Source organism: Theropithecus gelada, chromosome 3 (genome assembly GCF_003255815.1).
Source record: "Theropithecus gelada isolate Dixy chromosome 3, Tgel_1.0, whole genome shotgun sequence".
Classification (NCBI taxonomy): Eukaryota; Metazoa; Chordata; class Mammalia; order Primates; family Cercopithecidae; genus Theropithecus; species Theropithecus gelada.
The window spans coordinates 154,269,790-154,293,880 of record NC_037670.1 but is presented as its reverse complement, the minus strand read 5'-3'; the positions used below and the strand labels follow the sequence as shown (position 1 = coordinate 154,293,880).

Here is a 24,091-nt window from a genome sequence, read left to right as displayed (position 1 = left end):
TTTGTTCACTCCAACTCTGGGTACCTTACAATTAAATGACCCTTTGCAGTCTTCCCACCTCCAGTCTTTTCAGCCCCCTAAACAGCAGAAGAAAGAGTAGAAACCTCAGTGGAGTTGTACAAAGAGGTACTTTCTCCTCACCTTCATCTCCCTTTACCTTAATGGATGATGTTATTTACCTGTCACCCCCATTAAGGCACTCAGTGACAGATCTATCTGGTTGAAGGTTGACACCTTTAAATATTTGGAGACTGTAGAATGGTAGTAATTTCGTTAATTTAAACCAACTTTTCTTTTTTTGCTTCACTTTATACATGTCTTTAAAGTATTTTAAAATATTGACCAATTTTAAGTAAGAACAATAAAATTGTAATATATTGAGCATTCTCTGACAGACTAAGCCTCATGTTCAGAATTGCCAGAGTTCAAACATTTTGCTACTGCTTTGGGCTGTCGGCTGTCTGTTTTTTCTTTTTTTTCTTTTTTTTTTTTTTTGAGACAGAGTCTTGCTCTGTTGCCCGGGCTGGAGTGAGTGGCACGACCTCAGCTCACTGCAAGCTCTGCCTCCTGGGTTCACACCATTCTCCTGCTTCAGCCTCCCGAGTAGCTGGGACTACAGGTACCCCCCACCACACCCGGCTAATTTTTTGTATTTTTAGTAGAGATGGGGTTTCACCGTGTTAGCCAGCATGGTCTTGATCTCCTGACCTCGTGATTTGCCCACCTCAGCCTCCCAAAGTGCTGGGATTACAGGCGTGAGCCACTGCGCCCAGCTGCTGTGGGCTGTCTTAAGAAGTAATGCCCGATCTCCTGGAGTCTAGACCACCCCTCACTACACTCCTACTCCTAACCAATTGAATCAGAAATTTATTTCTTGCTACAGGGGCCTCTAAGTTTCAGCATTGTGAATGGTAAAGTGGGACTGGAGCTGTGAGGTGTTGAGCCTTTGAGACAACCCCCGAGCACATCTGACTTAGCACCTGTATAGGTGTAGAAACGTATATGCCTGTACACCCTCTCCTTTTGAGAGGGCTTTTCTGTTGTGTTGGTGGTTCCCTGTCCCCAGTTTATTCATCTTCTAACTTTAGGGTGTTTCTGTCTATTCAGCGATTTAAAACTCTTATGCTGTTTAGTGATATGAATTTAAAGCCTTTATAGAAGTCCAAATCATGCAAGTTCATTCAGATACATTTCATAAATAGCTGCTTACCTAAAGGCTAAAAACTGGCATGCTAAGTCTGGTTTTGTTAACCCCACATTCCTAGTCAGGAAGAAAACAATAGAGCTTGTTGAAACTAACAGTGAACTTATAGAAATGCAATTTCACATCCTGTAGAAATGTAGTTATTTCTCAGACCTTATATTAATGTATTTTTCTAGGTAATATGATTATCTCATCATAACTTTCTAGTTAATAATGTCTAAACTTTAGATGTTGCTTATTTATTAACTAATGACACAAAAAGCCTGCATGCTTTCTTAAATTAATGATGCAATATGAAATTTGGTTTGGACAAATGACTCAGCTAATTTAACTTCTTCATAATTTTTTCTTTTGCCTTTCTCTGTGCTTTCAAGACTTGATAATGCCTACAAATGTGTATCATCTTCTCTTAGGGAAGTAGATTTAGCTGAAATATTTGTACAAGCTGTTCTTGTTTCCTCCAGAGGAAGGTTGCATAAGAGAGTTTCAGTCAGTTGTGAGGGTGACCCATTTTCAGGTCATCAACAATGTAATTACTGTTGAGATGTGCTTTAAGCATTCGGAAAGGTTGTGGCTCACTTAGAAAAGGCAAGGATTCCTTTTTGAGTTGCATAGATAGGTGTAAAATTATACAGAAGGGCGAGGAGGTAAGATAAACCCAATCTCAACATTCTTTTTAAATCTTGCACCTGTTGTATCTGGGTAGGTGTACTGTTCTTCCTGAGCCAAATTTTGAGCTTTTAAACAATCAACTGTGCAAATTTAGACCAAACATCTTTAATGCTTGGATCTTGGAATTGTGCAGTGTCTGTGTACTTTGTTCTATTTTGTGTGTTTGTGTATGGATGTATATTTTAATTGTATAAATGACCCATATCTATTAGAATAATGTAAGAAAATCTGTAAGCCAAAGTAAAGAAAAATCAAAATGTCTCATAATCTTATCCCTTAAAGGGTATCATTATTTACATTCTGGCATATGCTCTTTTAAGACATTTCTCTCTGAATATTTAAATATATATTCAGTATAATGTGATATGCTCATCTTTGGGACACTCTCCAAATATAGTTTTAGGAAGCTCTCAGTAGTTCCATGATTGCATGAGATGTCCCTTTAAAACAATTTGCATCTGCAAATGAATGGGTATTCTAAATAGTGGCATAGCTACTTTTTGGAAAGAAAAGGAATATAAATAGACACCTTAGGAGGTTATGAACTTACTCTTACAATGCTATTATTGTTTCAAACACTTTGAGCTCTTTTTTTTGGAATTTTACTTCTGTTTGAATATCATAAATGATGGCAAATATTGATGCTTTGAAGCTGGATATGAATTTTTGAAATGACTAACAGTCATTTAAGCCCAAAGAATAAGGTGAATGGAAAAACGAGTAATATCAATTAGGGTATAAAACTGGCCCTCTAGGCACATTGAAAGAGTAATTATAAAACTCCTTTAATCAACTATAACATCGCTGAATATTTGCATAGTTTTCCAGAGAGACTGCTTTGAAATGAATCATATTTTAATCTTTTTCTGATTTACTTGAAAATTCAGACTTTTGTGTTTTTCATTCAGAAACATTAGTTCCTAGAGTGCTTAAGCAATGCTGCTGGGTGTTACTGTATAGGAGTTAGGAGAGTGTGATTGGTCAGTGGACTGGTTATCAGGACAGAAGTTCTGGCCCTGGTTCTCCTTGACCATGAGAGAGATACTCAGCTGAACCATTGTTTTCTCTTCTAGAAAATGAGATACTAGAATTAAATGGATTCTGCATGTTTGATATGACGAGTATATTAAAACTCGGAGTACCTGGCATCCTGCTGGACATGAGGAAGGTTGTAGAAGATCTTTACTGGTTAGGAGAGAAGAGGAACATAAATAAAATACTACGTGTACTTTAATGGCATGGTTCCATTGTTTTTTAGGAGAGGTGTGAGTCAGCACCTCAATTTAGAAGATAGAGTGTAAGGAAGAAATAAGTTTCTACAAGAAAGATTGTCTTCACAAAAGCTTCAGAGTTGTCGAGGTGTGCATGAGGACTTTAGAGATACTCATTCAGAACCCCAAGTAATCCCCAGTTCATGAAGATTTTGTTTTATGCAAAGAAGTTGCTGCAGAGACTGCCATAGCTCACACTTCTCCGGGTTCACAGTTTTTAGCCTTTGATACTTGCATTGAGCTATTAAGTGAAAGCTTTCACTAAACAGACTTGCAGTTACAGTGTGGGTGAAATAAAGATGAATGATCTCATAGAAGAGGGTAATATAGTATAATTTTTAATAAAAAAAAATAAGCAGAGGATACAAAATGGTTTTATGTCTAATCCAAAAGAATGCAGATTAAAACGATAGTACAGTATATGATTTGTCAAACTGGCAGATAAAACAGTATTGGCAAAGGTATTATGATATAGCCAGTCTACCACTATGTATTGCTTGGTAAATATTTTATATCCTTCAAATATTTTTATTTAAAAAATTTAAAATTATCTAAAAAAAATTTAGCAATCTGCACTGTCAAAAGAATACGTGAATTTTAGTGTTATAATACCTAAAAGTCAGAAGCAACCTAAATGACCCAGTCTGTGATAAAGTAGCTAAGTGATAGTACATCTTAGTGAATAAAATGTTTTACGGCCATTACTCATGTTTTAACACCCTCTTCGAAGGGCTGCACAGGAAAATCTTTTTTTATATATTACAACTCTAATGTTTTCCCATGCATTTCACATTTGAATGCCAAACTATTGATGTTATCCATAGCTGTTCAGTTAAAGGAAACTAAAAGCATACTATTCTGTAATTTCCAAATAGTCTACAATGTTTGCTTTTATTACAAAAGTAAGTATTTTTAAACATATTGCAAATGTCTTTTGACTGTCCTGTCTGCATTATTGTCTGAGTCTACACTTTGCTGTCTTTTGCTTTAGAAAGCCATCAGGCTCGGCCAGAATTCCCCCCGGTAGCTTGCTTAGGACCTGCCTGACGCACGTGTTTCCCGGCAGCCTCCCTTCTTTTTTCCTTTAAATTTTAATTATGTGTGTGTGTAAGTGCACACACAGTTTTCCTTCCTTTGTTTTCTACTCAGAGTTTAGCCCATCTCAGATACTGTCTTTACACACAACTTTCTTCACTTCTTTCTTCCCCCTTTTTCTCTTCTCTTGGTTGGTTACCTCAAGTACTTCTCACCTTTTTCTTTCCTGCCTGACTCTTCCACTTCCCCCTTCCCTTGTTCCATTTATCTCTTCATATAAACTGAAAAAGGCCCCTCTTTAGAGCTTATAATCATAATGGGAATACTTTTGATAAGCCTAAGCCAAGGAGAAAAAATATAAAAGTCTTCTAATAAAAGATACAGGGCTGGACGTGGTGGCTCACGCCTGTAATCCCAACACTTTGGGAGGCCAAGGCGGGTGGATCATGACGTCAGGAGATTGAGACCATCCTAGCTAACACAGTGAAACCCCATCTCTACTAAAAATACAAAAAATTAGCCAGGCGTGGTGGCGGTTTGCCTGTAGTCCCAGCTGCTCAGGAGGCTGAGGCAGGAGAATGGTGTGAACCCGGGAGGCGAAGCCTGCAGTGAACCAAGATCGCGCTACTGCACTCCAGCCTAGGCAACAGAACGAGACTCTGTCTCAAAAAAATATATATATATATGTGTGTGTGTGTGTGTGTATGTGTGTGTGTGTATACATACATATATACAGACACATATACACACACACGTATACACTATGTGTATATATATGTGTGTATGTATAAATTGTGTGTGTGTGTGTATATATATATATATAATTAAATTCAGGGCTTCTAGCTGTTAAACATCTTGCAACATCCAGAAGTTCTCTTCTGGATCTATTATATTCTCCTTCATATCATACCTACTTTACTTAAACACTAGCATTCCAGATAAAATTAAGACGTTGTCATTTTATCTTACATTTAAATGATTATTGGCTACTATTAACAGAATTGTATCCTAATTTCAGATAGAACTATAGAATATTTTAGAATCTTTTGTAAATAACTTTAAGAGTAAAAAACTTTAAGGAACCCTGTCATCATTTATACTTCTTAAAATATAGAAAACTGTGTTATAAGATTCAAGTAACAAGTTTAGAAACCAATTTGTGAAATGCTACCAATCTGTATCTACGTATTTTCAGTGAGGAGGACCCTCTATTAGGAGCAGGCTGTATGCATTGCATCTGGGTTGCAATATGATGATACCAAAGCTGGGAAGGTAAGAGAAATGAGTTGAGAACAGGATTCTGGAGGAACTGCTGAATGGTTTGCTGAGCGTTGGTAGAATGGTCAGGTACAAAAGCAGCAAGCTCGGGCTGTCCGTAGAACTTGATGTGAGGCCAGGCACAGTGGTTCATGCTGTAATCCCAGCACTTTGGGGAGGCTGAAGCGGGCACATCATTGGAGCCAAGGGGCTCGAGACCAGCCTGAGCAATATGGAGAAACCCCATCTCTAAAAAAAAAAGATACAAAAATTAGCTGGGCATGGTGGTGTATACCTTTAGTTCCAGCTACTTGGGAGGCTGAGGTGGGAGAATCACTTGAACCCAGGACGCAGAGGTTGCAGTGAGTTGAGATAGCGTCACTGCACTCCAGCCTGGACGACAGTGAAACTGGTCTCAAGAAATAAAAAAAATTAAAAAAAAAAAAAAGAATTTGATGTCAGTGGCATGAAGCAAGAACTTGCTAGACCCATTTGAGTAAATGGAGACAAAATGGAAAAAGTCACGGCAATACAATAGTTAAAATACTCTGAGCTGGCTGGGCACAGTGGCTCACGCCTGTAATCTCAGCACTTTGGGAGGCCGAGGCGGGCGGATCATGAGGTCAGGAGATCAAGACCATCCTGACTAATACGGTGAAACCCCGTCTCTACTAAAAAATACAAAATATTAGCCGGGCATGGTGGCGGGCGCTTGTAGTCCCAGCCACTCAGGAGGCTGAGGCAGGAGAATGGTGTGAACCCAGGAGGCAGAGCTTGCAGTGAGCCAAGATCACGCCACTGCACTCCAGCCTGGGCGACAGAGCGAGACTCTGTCTCAAAAAAAAAAAAAAAAAGAAAATACTCCAAGCTATACTAGTGGCCTTTAAAATTGGGTCAAACTATCAGGATGGTTCAGGTTGCCCTGTTCCACTAGACTAGACAGCCTGTTAGAGTTCCTCTTGAATTTCCCAGTCTGCCATAGGTTCTTAGTTGAAAGATACTCTGATAATCAGTGTGCCATAATTTTTTTTTTTTTTTTTGAGATGGAGTCTTGCTCTGTCACCCAGGCCAGAGTGCAGTGGCACCATTGCAGCTAACTGCAACCTCCGCCTCCCAGGTTCAAGTAGTTCTCCTGCCTCAGTCTCCTGAGTAGCTGGGATTACAGACATACGCCACCATGCCCTGCTAATTTTTGTGTTTTTTAGTAGATACGGGGTTTCACCATGTTGGCCAGGCTGGTCTTAAATGCCTGGTCTTAGGTGATCCACCCACCTTGGCCTCCCACAATGCTGAGATTACAGGCGTGAGCCACCGTCCCCAGCTGATAATTTTTTTTTTTTTTTTTTTAGCTCATGCAAGTGATAAAGGGAACTGTGTTAATCTTTTTCATTGTCAGAATAGTAGACTGTTCTGGCATTATACATTTTTTATTTCACTCTGGCCAGAAATGACCTCACACTATTTTTGGAGTGGAGGTTTATAATATGGCTTGACTAAACTAACTATAGAACTTAGACTACCATTTTATTTTATATCTTCCTAGATGGGATCATTCTATAATTACTCCCTCAAGAACTAGCATGAGTAACTTCACTGAGCAGTATTTAAGCAGGGGTGGGCCAGTATTTGGAGTAGAGAGGAGTGTGTCATTCACAAGAGGTTTCAGATTAGTCATTTAACAAAGGCCTATTTGTACCACCGTCTTTTCGCAAATAAAATGAATTCTGGGACTGGGCACGGTGACTAACGCCTTTAATACTAGCACATTGGGAGGCCGAGGCAGGAGGATCACTTGAGGCCAGGAGTTCGAGATGAGCCTCACCAACATAGTGAAACCCCGTCTCTACTAAAAAATACATATATATATAAGTAAGCTGGGCATGGTGGCACGTGCCTGTAATCCCAGCTACTTGAGAGACTGAGGCAGGAGAATTGCTTGACCCTGGGAGGCAGAGGTTGCAGTGAGCTGAGATGGCGCTGCTACACTCCAGCCTGGGTGACAAGAGTGAGACTCCGTCTCAAATAAAATGAATTTTGGGGCTGGGGAGGCAAAATTCCATTAAGATCACCTATGTACTTCTCTAATAACCGTGGTTATGAATTTAGACCTGTCCCAAACAGTTATATAATTGCTACTCTGTAGTGATCTATATCTTTTTTTTTTTTTTTTTTTTTTTTTTTCCTGATATGGAGTCTTGCTCTGTCGCCCAGACTGGAGTGCAGTGGCACAATCTCAGCTTACCATAACCTCTGCCCCCCGGGTTCAAGTGATTCTCCTGCCTCAGTCTTCCGAGTAGCTGGGATTACAGGCATGCGCCACCAAGCCCAGCTAATTTTTGTATTGTAGGAGAGATGGGGTTTTATAGTGTTGCCCAGGCTGATGTGGAACTCCTGACCTCAGGTGATCTGCCTGCCTGCCTGCCTTGGCCTCCCGAAGTGCTGGGATTATAGGCGTGAGCCAATGTACCCAGCCAATGATAAGTATCTTTTGAATTCCAGTAGAGAAGAGAAACAAGTTTCTAGTAAAGAAGGTTTTTTTAAAAAATAAATAGAGATAATGCTATGAGAATATAAGCCACTGTTAAAAGTTCTTTTACTGGTGTTCTGAAAATGACATTTTTCAGGATAGATTTTTAAAAAAATTATGTCTGGCAGCTGAGACTTTGGCTATGGCCTACATCATTTCTTCTAATCAGTTTCACAAATTTAGTGGATACCTACTGCGAGCTGGGTGTTATTCTGGGTGCTGTGGATGCAGAAGTGAACAAATTGCTCTCTTAATACTCTATGTTCTTTTGGAATGAGAAGATAAAGCAAAATTTAAAACTTCTGATAGCAGCCGGGCGCAGTGGCTCACGCCTGTAATCCCAGCACTTTGGGAGGCCAAGGCGGGCGGATCATGAGGTCAGGAGATCGAGACCATCCTGGCTAACACGGTGAAACCCTGTCTCTACTAAAAATACAAAAAACTAGCTGGGCGAGGTGGCGGGCGCCTGTAGTCCCAGCTTCTCAGGAGGCTGAGGCAGGAGAATGGCGTGAACCTGGGAGGCGGAGCTTGCAGTGAGCTGAGATCCGGCCACTGCACTCCAGCCTGGGCGACAGAGCGAGACTCCGTCTCAAAAAAACAAAACAAAACAAAACTTCTGATAGCTTTATGCAGAGAATTAATGGATAGAATAGGTACCTTGGATCAGATATTCAGGAAGGGTCTGACAAAGTAAATTTAAGCTGAGACTTAAAAAGATTAAAAAAAAAAAATTAAGCCAGCCGTCATCCTCCAAAATCAGGGGTAAGAGCTTTCCAGGCAGAAGAAATTTTGAATACAAAGGCCCCAGCCTGGAAAACTGTGTAAAATGTGAGGTGTATGACACAGGGGCCAAGCGGCAGGCAGGGTCGAGTTCACAGACCGCTTTGTAGGTTAAAGGCTCAATTTTCATTTTAAATGTAGTAGAAAGATTACATAGTCTTCAGCAGGGGAGTGAAAGGTCTCATTTTGTGTTTTAATGATCATTCTACTGCTGTGGGGCAAGAAACAGTGACGGGATAGAAGCACAGTTATAAAAGCTTTTGTAGCCAGAGATGCTGGTGGCTTGGACAAGGCTGCCAAAGTCAAGAAACTTTGTTCTAGACATACGCTGCTCTAAAGAAATGTGGCTCCATTAAGGAAATCATCCAAATGGGGGTGGAAGATAAAGGGATGGTCTGTTGTTTGTTTTTTAAGACAGGGTCTCATTCTCTTGTCCAGGCTGACCTCCAGTGGCGTAATCTGGGCTTGCTGCAGCCTGGACCTCTGGACTCCAGGCATAGGCCACCACGCCTGGCTAATTTTTTTGCATTTTTTGTAGACATGGGTTTCACCATGTTGCTCAGCCTGGTCTTGAACTGCTGGACTCAAGCGATTTGCCCGCCTTGGCCTCCCAATGTGCTGGGACAGCAGGTGTGAGCCACCGTGCCTGGCCTGTTTCTAATTTTTAAATGGAAGATTCTGAAGGATTTTAAAGTGCTTATTGTAGAGAGATGTTTAGAAAAGGGAGAGCTTGGTGATGCTGGAGTTGGGAAGAGAATTGCAGGAGCACCACCATTGAGAAGGAAGGAGAGAGCAGGATCGGAACCCAGAGGCCTGGTGTTTCAGAGGAGGGGAACATTTGTGCAAGCTGTTGAGGCAGGGAGAAAGAGTGTGTGTGCAGGGAGGAGTTTAGAAATTTTTATGGAAAATGAGGGATCCTGCCAACTGACTTTCATCTTCTCAAAGAAAAGGGACATGGCTATTTAGTGAAAGAACTGGAGGAGAGGGTTAGGGGAACAAAGGGAGAGAAAGAAAGTAGATTTGCAGGATCGTGGTAAAATGTAACAGTCATGGGAGACTGGGGGAGCAAGCCACTAGAGAAAGGAGAAAGGAAGATTGTAGGTGATGCTGAGTCCATGAAAGGCTGTTGAGCATGTTTAGATAAATTGGTATATATTTGTTTACTTATGTCTCTCCTCCCTGCCAGCTCAGTAGATGTGAACTCCATGAAGGCAGTCCCTGGGTCTGTTTTACTACCACCACCTCTGTCCTCCCAAATACTCACTACTCAGGGCCTGATACATTGCCCGTTCTGCAGAAGAATATTTGTGTGACTGAATGAATGCCTACCTAGTGGTACCCTCAAGTCCAAGTTGAACAAATGTGAATGATGCTTCCGGTGGTAGATTTGCTAGATGGGCATTTTGGAAGGGAGAGGACAGGAGATTTGCAGAGGGTTGCTTGAGAGTGAGGATGGTGATGGCTCTTAAATCTTAAGCTGAGTAAGAAGCCAGTGAAGATAAGAGGGCTGGTAGGTGGGAAGAAAATGGGAGGATCTGTGGATTACATTTAACAGGTGAAAAAAATTAGTGATTCCTGGGGTGGGAAGCTTTTGGCAAGGATAGGAGATTGATTGGTAGGATAGGAGATGTCTGAATTTGTGATTGGGAATGTTTTGTAGCTAGAGATGCTGGCTACAGAATAACAAAGGTCAGGGTATGTCCTTGGGAGCATGAAGTGGAATGGAATAGAAGAAAGGTCATTGAGGAGAACCTTAAGAAACAGGCCAGGCACAGTGGATCACGTCTGTAATCCCAGCACTTTGGGAGGCCGAGGCAGACGGGATCACCTGAGGTTGGGAGTTCAAGACCAGCCTGACCAACATGGAGAAACCCCGTCTGTACTAAAAATACAAAATTAGCTGGGCACGGTGGCACATGCCTGTAATCCCAGCTACTCGGGAGACTGATGCAGGAGAATCGCTTGAACCCGGGAGGCGGAGGTTGCAGTGAGCCGAGATCGCGCCATTGCACTCCAGCCTGGGCAACAAGAGCAAAACTCTGTCTCCCCCGCCGCCCCCAAAAAAAAGAGAGACCCGGGTGTCAGGAGTATGGTCTGTATTGTCACCAAAAATGACAGGAGTTGGGGCAGAGAGCAACTTGGGGGCCAAGCCAGGTGCTGAAGTTCTCAGTGAGAGAAGCCAGTGGTCAAATGGTCCCTTTTAATGTGAAACCTGCCGTGAGCAGGCTGTAATGTCTAAATTCATTTACCTGCATCTTGCTATTAGCCAGAGTAAAAATAGTACAGTAGCTTTCCCACTCCCTTCCCCAGGCTGCCACCTCTAAGGATAACCCTGCTTTTGCATGTGCTTGTTACTATCAGAGGACTTGTCCATTTCTTTCTTGAAGTTGACTGACGCCGGTTTTAATTCTGCCTTTGATGGCTCATTATTATGTAATCTTTTCATTTGCTATTTAAACTTCCATCAAACTTGCTGCCTAGGTTAGTTCCTACTCTGTATTGGATGACCTCTAGCTTTTGAGCTGGTTATTCTGACATCTTTTTGGCATTAAATCTATTTTTTTCCCTTTAGGATTTGGTGTCATAATGAAAACAAGTATTTTTGGCTTCCTTTTTCTTTAAACTGAAATTCTTTTGGAAACAACAAAAGCAGTGTCTTAGTTCTTTCTAAAAACCTGTTCACAGTTTGAGATTTGCTTATATTCCTGGTGTTGGTGAAAACTGTGTTGTTAAGTGGAAGTTTAGAGATTATGACATCCAATTTGCCTGATTTTAAGGATGGAAAAAAATGAGGCTGAGATGTATGACTACTAACTAGTTGCAGAGTCCGTCTTCTGGCTTCCAGGTTAGTGTGTGTGTGCTCGTCTTTTAACTATACCAAATGCAGTCAGGATTTTTTTTTTAATCTAATTTTTGCTTGCACATCAAGAAAGGATGGTCTTTTTAATAATAAATATGGGGCACATGTTCTCAGGACCTCCTGGGGCTGTGTCACAGAAATAATAAATATTAAAAATAAAAATTATAATTGTATTTTCCATTTCCAGGGTGACAGAGTTACGGGAAACATATCTCTAAATCATAATATCCTCTCATGTTCTTGACACTTGTAAGAGCATTAAGAGATGGACACATAGGGTAAATATTAATCAGTTTTAGGATGAGGACAGCAAGATGAAATTACTTGTTCGTTAAACTTATTAAGCTAATTCTAACATTACTGCATGGTTACTGTATGCCAGTTACTGTTCAGATGCTTTACCTATATTAACTCATTTCATCTTCACAATTAATGATGTGTAGATGCCATTATTTAACCTAGTTTTAGGAATAAGGGAACAGAAAGGCAAAGAGATGAAGTAGATTGCTCCAGAGGCTCACACAGTGGCATTTAGGCATTCTGACTGGAGCCTAGTCCTTTTAAAAAATGTATTGTTACATCAGTTACACATTTTTGGGGTACATGTGCTATTTTGGAACATGTATGCAATACGTAATGATCAAATCAGGGTAATTGGGATATCTGTCACCTCAAACATTTATCTTCAGCTCTAAAAGAGTGGTAGAGAGTTGTAGTTGGGTCTTGTGAGTTCAAGTCCAATGTGTTCTGTACTGTATTGTCTCTGACCATGAAAATAAATACTGCCTGATCCCAACAGTGTGGTTATATGAACGACCAAGTGATCAAAAGATAAACTATGGAAACAAGGCAGAAGTTAGTCTCCCAAAAATGAAACCATAGGAAAATAGGCCAAAGGTTTTTGTAATCCACTAGGTTGGTAGAAGGGTTATGCTATTGAAGGATAATAACACTTCACCTTTTCTTAGTTATAAATGAACTTTTCTTATCCATCTAGCCCATTCCTCAGACTCCATATTATCAGAGAGAAAGGAAGAAACAGAAAAGAGGACCCCTTTTTGAGTTTAGCTCTCCTGAACACACACAGGATGAGTTCAGAAGTTCATATGACACAGGGCATTGAGAGTGAGCTCCTTGCCTGGTTCCTCACCCGAGAAGAGACCGGCCCAGGTCCATCTCTCCTGAGTAGGAAAGGCTCAGCTTTCTGAAGAGATTTCTACCTGGGCACAGGCTGCCTTGGGCAGGGCCTGGCTGTCTGAGGTAAGATGAAAATCTATCAGATTGTGCAGTACTGCGCATGGCTGGCCAATGGCTGTCACTAGTGGAGCTGGCAGCCCCCCCCGCCCACTTACTCAATTGGAACACCCCAACTCTGGTCACCCTGTGTGCTAGGAACAGAGATCCAAGTTATTACCCTTAAATAATTTGTAGTCTGAGATACTGCAAGGGAAGATGAGATTTAGTCTTTAATAATAATATTTTAAACAATTATACTGACTCAAAAAATAGAATTAATCAGTTTGGTTGTGAATATTCTACTTTATGTGGGCAGTTGTTGTGAAGATAGACAATCAGAATAACGTAATGTATTTACTTAACTGTTTTCTCACAGGAATTCATAAGCTTATAATTAAATTGCATCAGCCACAGCTGCCTGAGCCACCTTAGTCTAGGCTCATTTTATCCCTGGGACGTAGCTGCTGTTTTGGCCTTTGGTGCTCTTCACCTGTTTATCATAGGGTGGATTTACTTTGATTCACAAGTCATTTGTCTAACCTCTCATTTTGTCAGATAATTCCAGGTGAAATTTCTGGTGATTGGCCCAAAGTATTTCATCTACCCACAAATTTGATCATTATCCTCTCAAATAAAGGGAACAAAGATGGAAAATAGGTGAAGCTTGGCCTCATTTATTTACATATTGACCCCAATGTCCGAAGTTACTCAGAAGTGTGTACAACTCTATATAGACCCCTTCCTGGAACTGAACACAGAGGCTGAAATAAAAACCAGTTTTCAGCATGACTTAGCACAATGTTATTTATGTTCGCTGCCTATTAGCCTATGGGTCATGAGATTTGTTATTCTAGAGCAGTTGAGTATTGGAGTGAAACAAGCAAAAGCAAGGCATGTTTTTCTATTGTAATCTGTGCTTTTTATTTTTTAAGGTATATGATAATAGTTTTACATCAACTAAGTGTGATCTGGATTCCTTCTCCAGAATTATAAATTACCTAATTCCCTTCTGCTAAAAGATGCAGGACAGAGAGGGTAAGCTTTTTAGCTGGATATTTATTCCTGTTGTACGATCCTCCTTACCCCCTTTAACGAGTGCTAGAACTACACCAGAGTATAACTGTCCAAAAAACTTAAAGGAGTTCTGATTTTTATCTGGTCAAATCACTGAAATATGTCATTAGAAAATGCCTGGTAGTGGCCGGGCACGGTGGCTCACGCCTGTAATCCCAGCACTTTGGGAGGCTGAGGTGGGTGGATCACGAGGTCAGGAGATCGAGACAATCCTAGCTAACACAGTGAAACCCCATCTCTACTAAAAATACAAAAAAATTAGCTGGGTGTGGTGGCCAGTGCCTGTAGTCCCAGCTACTTGGGAGGCTGAGGCAGGAGAATCGCTTGAACCCATAAGGTGAAGGCTGCAGTGAGCCGAGATCGCACCACTGCACTCCAGCCTGAGTGACAGAGTGAGATTCTGTCTCAAAAAAAAAAAGAGAAAAGAAAATGCCTGGTAGTGAATAAAATCTTAAATCATGTAGATTAAAAATAACCTGCTACTTCTACTTATGTTGCCATAAAAGCAGTTTTCAAAATATGTTCTCTTAAAATATCTTGAAAATAGTTCCTGGTCTAATGGAAACAAGTGTTGAGAAAATTCTCTTGTTGCAGACATATTCATTAGTGTGATGATAGCATTGCCAAAAGGAAGGAGAACATGCCAGGGCCAACACACACAGTCCTGAGAACATTCCTTCTCTGAATTTCTGGCCCGTTCTTTCTCTGTCTCCCTTCTCCTTGTCCAGGAGCTCCATTGTTGGCATCATTATCCAGAATGTAAATGGCTTTGCCAGAAACACTGCCCACAGCTTGTCTAAGAACAAATGTCAAGGAGATATGCTCTTTTCCATGTATTTGCTTTGGATATTTTTCTAACAATTAAAAAAGCCTGAGGGCTGGGTGCAGTGGCTCATGCTTGTAATTCCCCACACTTTTGGAGGCTGAGGTGGGTGGATCACTTGAGGTCAGGAGTTCAAGACCAGCCTGGCCAACATGGTGAAAACCCCATCTCTACCAAGAAATACAAAAATTAGCTGGTTGTGGTAATCCCAGCTACTTGGGAGGCTGAGGCAGGAGAATCTCTTGAACCTAGTAGGCAGAGGTTGCAGTGAGCTGATAGTGCACCACTGCACTCCTGCCTGGGTGACAAAGTGACCTTGTCTCAAAAAACAAAAAAAACACACAAAAAAACAAAAACACCTGGTATTGGAAGAGATCATTTTAGTTTAGAAAGTAGGAAGTTTCTTGATAGAGTTGGTCTGGTTGTGTTCATTCCTCAAAGGCAAGATTATAAACTGTTTCTGCCTACTTTGGAAGAGTCAGAGGGTTTGTTTTGTGGCTCTTTATGGTATTTTATCATGTTGGTGGTTTTGTATTCTCTAGAAAATTCCTGTACTTAAAAATACTGCCTTACAGAATTAATTTCCTTTAAGGACTTAACTCTTGGATATTTCCCCTTAATTCCTCTGTTCTCAGAGTGCTTGCCATTGTTATTAAATGCCAGATTTTTAGAGCTGATAGGGCCTTTAGAAACAGAGTAAGAGAGGAGAGTTTGGAGATCATGTAGTTCAACTATTTGTCTTCATAGGTAAGGAAACAGACCCCATGAGGTGCAGTGCCCAGGGCCTGCAGTTGATGAGTTAGGGCTAGAACCCACGTCCCTGTTGAGTACTTTGCTCTTCGTGGTGTGATTCTGCCCTCTGTCCTAGTGCTCAGATGATGTTCTATACTTAGCAGGAGCACTGGAGACTGAGCTCCAAACCATTTATTACTAAAGTATATGTTTACCAAGTCCTTTTTGGTTCTGTTATTTATTCCTGTACTCAACTAAGCCAAATCTAGATTTAATTGAAAACTGTATAGACACTGTTAATTCCAAGTGTGCTCTTCAGGCCATGTCCAATGAGGGAGGCACCTTAGTCTTTCAGAGACCATTTTGATAAACATTTAAAGCTTACCATAGTTATTTTTTTGACTTAATACCTTTAAATGCCCCGTGGCATCCGATTGTTGAAGCGTAATGCCCTGTAGGATTCCCATTTCATTTAGGTTGAGATCTGCCATTCCCCAGCACTCAGGTGAGCTGATTGAGCTATTCTCCAACTAACCTATTTTAGGACACAAGCTATTTGTTAAACAAGCCAAGTATGTGAATATGTCACTGTTCAGGCACTAGTCTCAGTGGCCCCCCATCTCCCTCAGAATAAAAGCCAACGTCCCTAAAAGGGCCCCGAATGCTGATCACCTCTGTGACATCACTTCTCATTTTCTGCACTTTCTCAAATCCCTTCAGTTTCAGGAAAAAACTTCAGAGCATCAGGCAAGCTCCTAATGTACTTTGCACTTGGCTGTTCCCGCTATAGAGACCTTCTCCTCTCCTCTTGGTACCAGGTGGCTCCTCTTTCACCTCCTTCAAAGCAACTCACCTTCTCAGCAAGTCCCTTACTGACCATCTCATTTAAAACTGCCACCCCGCCCCAACCTTTCCATTTCTGTTCCCCTCCTCTGCTGTGTTTTTCTCTATAATGCTGGTGACCTTCTAATGTAGGACTTATTTTTTCTAAAGACCTCTCCTTACAGGTATTTCCCCTTAAGTCCTGTGTTCTCAGAGTTCTTTGAGTATTGGTTTTAGTTTATTTAAATGAAAACTTCCCAGTGCTTCTCATCTGTAGCCAGCATTGGGAACTTTTGCCATAGACGTGCTTCATTAAGTGTTAGTTTTGAGAGTTCTCACTCTCAAAGTATCAAGAACATATTTTTAATTCTTAATAGTAGCTTCAAGCAATGTTTTTCATATAGTAGGACCATTCTCTTGCATTAAACCACATAGTGGCTCAGCATTGTTCCCTACTCATCAGAAAGCTTCCCTGCAGTAGTGATAGCAGCATGTTCCTATATATAACTGATCTTGAGGACCATGCACCTTATAACCTGAGGTTCCTCTGATTTTAGGGGGAGGATAATGAATTTGTATTATTTGAACAAGAGTGTTAAGATACGAGTTTTCAAATAAAATGGTTAGTTTTACTGACTTTTTCTTAAAATAGTGCAGCACTAGTTAATGTTTGTATAATTAAGTCTATTTTAGAATATTTGATTCTATGTATAACTTTTTTTTTGGAAATGGAGTCTAGCTCTGGCTTCCAGGCTGGAGTGCAGTGACATGATCTGCAGAGGCTCACTGCAGCCTCCACCTGCCAGGTTCAAGCAATTCTCCTGCCTCAGCCTCCTGAGTAGCTGGGACTATAGGTGTGCCACCACATGCCCGGCTAATTTTTGTATTTTCCATACAGATGGGGTTTCACCATGTTGGCCAGGCTGGTGTCAAACTCCTGACGTCAAGTAATCCGCCTGTTTTAGGATTCCAAAGTGTTGGGATTTCAGGCGAGAGCCACTGTGCCCAGCTGATACTATGTATAACTTTTTATTTGAAAGTTTTTTTACTCTCAACTATTAAAATTACACATTGTAGAAATGTCAGAGAGCCAAAAGTGCAAGTAGAAATAATGGGAGAATCTCTCAAAGATGACAGCCATCGACACCTGTTTTCTAGCCTTTTCCTATTGCTGTGGTCCTAGTTCTGTTCAGGTGTGATGAGATTTGAACAGTGCAGTGGAGAAAATCCTACCACCACTAAGAATTCTGCACTGTTAACATTTGTACTTACTTTCAGTTTCTTATTTATGTGCATATGTTTTAAACAGAGCAAATAATATACAAGCACATTGTCCCTTTTTAAAAGGAATATATTAATAGTGTAAAAAAATAATATACAAGCACATTGTCCCTTTTTAAAAGGAATATATTAATAGTGTTACATAAAGTCTTTTTTTTGTTTTTTTTGAGACAGCTTCGCTCTGTCGCCCAGGCTGGAATGCAGTGGCGCTCACTGAAACCTCCGCCTCCTGGGTTCAAGTGATTCTCCTGCCTCGGCCTCCTGAGTAGCTGGGACTACAGGCACATGCCACCACCCCCGGCTAATTTTTGTTTTCTTTTTACTAGAGACGGGGTTTCACCATGTTGGCTAAGCCGATTTTGAACTCCTGACCTCAGGTGATCCACCCACCTTGGCTTCCCAAAGTGCTGGGATTACACACGTGAGCCACCATGCCCGGCCAGATAAAGTCATTTTTAACCACTGTTTCCCGTTCTGTTCCCTATTCCCATCATGACCCCAGCCCTGGTGCCCTAACTGAAACCATTACTTTTGCAAATTTGGTACATGTTGGTTCAGTACAGTTTTCCTATACTTGTTACCATGGAGAATAGGTAGTATTGCTTTGTTTTAGTTTATTAAATAACCTCAGGCTGTAAATATAACATCCTGCAACTTAAAAACACAAACTTTAGCTTTAGATGTATACAAGTTGATACACATTGATCTACTTCATTACCCTTGGCTATGTAGGACTCAAGTAGATGGATGTACTCCCCTTTATCCAACCCTATCCATTGACAGGGTTGAATTTGGCTCTTGGCTTTTATAAATAATATTGCAACAAATACTCTCATGGGTCATCTGGGACATGTGTATTAGTATTTTTCTAAAGTTATATAGAATTTTTTTACCCTAATTTTTCTCCTCTTAATACCAAGACATGAACATTTCCCATTATTAAAATGTCTTCATAAACCACATGCTTCTTAAATCTAGACTAATTTCCTTAATGAAAAATTAATATTGGACACAAAGCTTTTTTTTCATCAGAGTAACTTAAATATCACATGGGCCCTCTTGATTGTGGTAGATAGAACATTATGCTGTTTCAACACAGAGCATTTAAAAACAAAAGCTAAAAGTGTGAGTGACTAGAGTGGTCTAAGACTGGACTACTTGGACTTGGTATTCTTATCTCCTGTTTTCTAACTCAGGGGAAGTTTCTCAGGTTTTTGGAGACAATCTCTGTAGCACCTCACTTGAGGCTCCTCCAGTGCCATTTCTCTGCATCTTTCCTGACTTCCTGTTTTATTCCCCCTACTGTGTCAATACTTTATTCAGATTGCAGTTATTTATTGGTGTCTCTTGTCCCACTGCCACAGTGACCTCCTCAAGAATAGTGAACTGTCTTATTTTTGTACCCTGTCCAAGCACAATGCCTGCAGTGTAAGCATTGTGAATGCCAAGCTGAATGAATGAGAGAGAGACTATGGGGATGGGGGTGAGGGAGGGTGGGGGTCGGAGATAGTGGTGGTGATACTCACCTTAATAAGGAACTTCAGATACTGAAAGTGTGGAACAGAATGAGAGTCCTAAAAGGAAATGAAGTGATAGGGATGACAAAATGACACCTTTGACAATGGATCTCTGCTTTAGAATATTGCCATTTGCATATATACTGACTGATTGAATCTCTGGTTTTATTAATTTCTCCTTGAAGTTTAAATGGCCATATAACTATTAAAGTGTGTACTTGGTTTGCTAGGAAAAGTTTTAAAAACTTAAACCTCCAACAGATATAGCCAACTTAGAGGTTTTTTTTTTTTTTTTTTTAAATAAACTCCTTGCTTCATTTCTTGGTTGCCCCAATTTTAATCAAAACTGGGTTTCCCTGAATGAGTGGACTAATGTTAAACGAAATATTTTGGTCACTGTTCTTATGAAATCCTTTGTGGTTTGAAGTGGTATTCCTTTAGCATTTCAACAGTTTCATTCATATTCCGCGCACAGTGTAGCCAAGTGATACCAGTAAGTGAGCTTCAGAAGGAGAAGTTCAAATGCAGAACCTCCAGATTTAGAGTTTGAACAATAAAACTTCTGGGAGGGAGAGTCAGACTTTTATCATGACACTGGTTATGAACCATTTAGTAGTATAATTTATCTTTGGGCAGTATCTTCATAGCTCAGAAAACAGTTGCTTTAATGATTATTTTGTATAAGAAGCTGCATTTCTCCCAGCTTGCTTTTTTTGTTAATAGAACGCTGATGTATTCTAAGTAATTGGAGGTATCAGGAGAATATAATGTTTATCAGTAACCAAAGATCTATGGTTGAAAGTAGTGATTTATAAGTATTATCACCTTTTCCCAATACTGAAATTGTTTCCAGTACTGAAATACTTTTAAAAACTAATTGTTCTCTGGATACTTTTTGCTGCTAATTAACATCTCTTTTTACAGGATTCATGAATAAAATTTTCCATCCCAACATTGATGAAGCGTAAGTAACTATTTTAAAATGTTTAAATTTTAGCAGCAACTGCTCTTGATTAGCATTTCTCTCTCTGTTATAAAAAGCCTCAGTTATCGTTTTGGACCTTATCAGGAGTTAGGACTGTATGAATGGTCATGTAAATGATAGAATCCAAAGGATATGAGGTCCTTAATACCTTAGTTCACATTCTGCTGTTGTACCACTTAGTCTTTTCCATTGTCGTGACTGGGTCCTTCATTTTTCTTGTTATCCAGCAAACAGTAGTAATATTCCACATCTCAATTCTCTTTGTGTAGACACAATTCAGAGATGTGTTTTCAGTCTATGGATTGACTGTTTTCAGACCTTATAGTATTTTCTCGATTCTTGAGAGTAAGGCAAAATGACTATAGATTCAGTTAATGAATCTTATTTATCCCTTTCTTTCCTTCTAATATTTTATTAATGATACTTTAAAATATTCCAGCATATCCTGTTTTATACTTCTAGTGCTGTTTAGAATATATTATTATTTGGGACGCAGTTTTAATTTGTCATGGCACTAAGTTTTGCTGTCTCTCACAAGCATATCTAACAGGTTTTTCTGAACCCTGTGTGAGTAGGTTGTATATATACATACATCATGCCCCTTAGTCCTTTAATATTATTACTTTGTTGTATCAGTTATCCTAACAAGGATATTCTCTTATCTGTCCACAGTATATAGTTGTCAGATTCAGGAATTTAACATTAATGCAATACTTTTTATTTAATCTACTGCCATATTCCAGTAACTTACTTTTTAGCACTTTTTTCTTTCAGTAAAGGATCCAGTCTAGAATCACACATTACATTTAGTTGTCAGGTTTCTTTAAACTACTTTAATCAGGATTAGTTCCTCAGCCTGCCTTTTTCTTTTATAAAATTCACATTTTAAAATAATATAAACCCATTATTTTATAGATTGTTCCTCAATTTGGGTTTGTCTGATGTTTCCTGTTCATTAGATTCAGAGCATGAACACGCTTAAGGCCAGAAAACTACAAAGTAAGATTGTATCTTTCTTGGGGTATCACATTCAGAGACATACAAGGTCTGTCTGCCCCTTGTGTTCTCAGCACCTGGTTCAGGTGTTGTCTGGTTTCTCCATTGTACAGTTACTATTTTCCCCTTTCAGTCTGTAAGGTGACACTTTAAGACTTTGTACTATTCTGTTTCTCATCATAGTTTTCCCCAATTGGGATTCTTTTTTTCACAGATCTATTAAAAGTATTTCTCTTGATAAGTAAAATTAGTTGCCAGATACATGCAACTAACTTTCTAATTTTTAAAAACATGCCATTCTTTCCATCTGTTTCAGGTCAGGAACTGTGTGTCTAGATGTAATTAATCAAACTTGGACAGCTCTCTATGGTGAGTTTGGCCATGGAATATGTTTTGGAGATGTTGAGACATTGCCTTAAAAAATGTTATTTGGCTTTTCTTTTCTGGTTTAAGATGTTTTGTTGGTAATGGGAAGGGATTTTTGAGGGACCGACTGGGAAAGTTTGATCAGTGGAAAAAATATTTTCTCTTAAGTACAAATATATCAGTTTAGCTGTGGAAATTTAAAATGATTTTGTGAGATTCCAAACTTAAGGTATAGTGATACAGGTGCGCACACACGAATACGTGTGCAAACATATGTATGTATTAGAAGCACATAATATATGTATTTTAGTTTTAGAAAAAACTAAAACTACTTAGGAATGTCCCTCTGAAATGAGAGAGAAATGATACAGTAAGAGGTTTTAGGGGATCATCTTTTCAAAGGCCAAAACTTCCTTATGAAGGAAGAGTAATTTAGCCTTACCTTCAGTGCTGAAATTGACACCCCATCTCCTACAGGGAATCAACAAATGAATTGCCCAGCTCTGCAAAGTACTATGCTGAATATCACAGAGAGTTATAAAGAGCATCAGGCCTTTCCTCCTTATCACCTGGTTGGGGAGCTGAAAATATTTTAAAATATAGTCGTCCCTTGGTATCTGCAGGGGATCTGTTCCCAGACCACCAGCAGATACCAAAATTCATGCTTACTCAAGTCCCACACTCATCCCTGCAAAACCTGCTGACATGGAGGGCTAGCTGTATTTATTGAAAACCACATGTGAGTGGACCCATGCAGTTCAAACTGTGCATGGACCCATGTTGTTCAAGGGTCAGTTGTATATTTGAAGTTAATTAGGGATACAACAAATAAATTTATTTTTCCCTCCACTTGTCCAAATCTCAGGCTTCGTAGAGTCTCCCTACTCCAGTGCTCCTACCCCATATACTTCTGCTGCTTCTCCAGCTGGAAGTAATCTCTGGATACTGTTACATTTTATAGCTCCTTTTTTTATGGCCCACTTTCACTTTCTACTGTGTATTTGTTATGCCTTTTTTTTTTTTTTTTTTTTTTGAGACAGAGTCTGGCTCTGTCACCCAGGCTGGAGTGCAGTGGCCGGATCTCAGCTCACTGCAAGCTCCGCCTCCCGGGTTCCCGCCATTCTCCTGCCTCAGCCTCCCAAGTAGCTGGGACTACAGGCGCCCGTCACCTCGCCCGGCTAGTTTTTTGTATTTTTAGTAGAGACGGGGTTTCACCGTGTTAGCCAGGATGGTCTCGATCTCCTGACCTCGTGATCCGCCCGTCTCGGCCTCCCAAAGTGCTGGGATTACAGGCTTGAGCCACCGCGCCCGGCCTATGCCTATTTTTTTGTGCTACTAGATTATTTCCTATCTTAAGGGCTATCAGGTGTATGTCTGATTCATCTGGAAGGCCCAGGATTCTTATCACAGTGCCCTTCACCAATATGGGTTGAAAGAATGAATGGTACAGGTAACAGTTGCTGAGAGGCACAAGAAAAGAAGGGAAAGCTCAGTTGAGGCTGAGCTTAACCGGGGATGGCTGCTTCTTGTTGAAGACTTGTGTGACCTTTTAATGGTCTGAGGTAGATAAGACTTCTTAGTCCAGCCACAATTTGCAAGTTACCTTTGCCAGATATCCTTGAACTACGTTGGTAAATGAGAATCACAGAGAAAGGTTGGTCAGCAGCAGAACACAGTTAATCCCTGCCTCCACCTGATTGTGCCATTCAAAAATTATTTTCTCTACCTGGAATGTTCTCCCCTGATCTTTGTGTGGTTGGCACCTTCTTCACTCATCTCACATATCACTTCCTCAGGGCAGTTTCCTTTCCCAGCCATTCCATCTGAAATGACACCCCTCCATAGCACAGCACCCTGTTATATGTATTTTTTTAATTTTAAAATTGTTTTTTAATGCATAGAAACAGAGTTGCACTCTGTTACCCAGGCTGGAATGCAGTGGTGTGATAATAGCTCACTGCAGCCTTGAACTCCTGGGCTTATGATCCTCCCACCTCAGCCTCCCCAGTAGCTGGGACTATAGGAGCATACTACCAGGCCTGGCTAGTGCCCCATTTTCAGTAAGCTTCTGAAACTGGTATTTGTTTATTGTTTATCTTATCCCCTTGGATTGTAAGCACGACAAGTAGGGACTTCGTCTTGTTCTTGTCTTTCTCTCTCTCCACGCACATGCGACTATAACAGTGCCTGGTGCACAATAAGGGTTCGACTGTTTGTTGTCTTAATGGGTGAATTAATCATGTCCAGTACTGTTTAACAAGAGAGTTTTAGGGGAGATGGTGGCATCTAGTTGAGGCAACAAGAAAGAACATACACTCTGAGCTTGATTAAATGGATTCCTTTTAAGATTTTTTTTGGTAAAAATGTCTCATGGCAGGCTGCCTGGAATATCTGATGTAATGATGTGTTTTCTTAAACTACATTCACATTTTAGAAGTATACATATCAAAATACTGCAAGCTGGTTCCAATTACAATGAAGTAAATTGATGTTTAGTTTTGCTAAAGCTTTTACCATTGACCAGAAAAGCTTTGTGGAAGATGTTTGCTGACTGTCAAGTGCCTCATGTCTCAGAACAGATTTTTTTTAAAAAAAATAACAGTTTCACTGAATTCACAGACATGCAACTCACCCATTTAAAGTATGTAATTCA

At 40.2% G+C, this 24,091-nt stretch overlaps 1 protein-coding gene across 5 annotated transcripts in view; it reads left to right on the top strand.

Moving 5' to 3' along the window:
* Positions 1-24,091, top strand: part of UBE2H (ubiquitin conjugating enzyme E2 H) — a 118,221-nt gene that overhangs the window by 68,059 nt on the left and 26,071 nt on the right. For 4 of the 5 annotated variants that reach the window (XM_025378147.1, XM_025378151.1, XM_025378146.1 and 1 more), the window contains 2 exons: positions 20,016-20,055; positions 21,389-21,441. The exons of the other annotated variant lie outside the window; for it this stretch is intronic. In XM_025378147.1, coding sequence (XP_025233932.1) covers positions 20,016-20,055; positions 21,389-21,441 — 93 coding nt within the window. The remainder of the gene's footprint in view (positions 1-20,015; positions 20,056-21,388; positions 21,442-24,091) is intronic. 5 annotated transcript variants of the gene reach the window in all.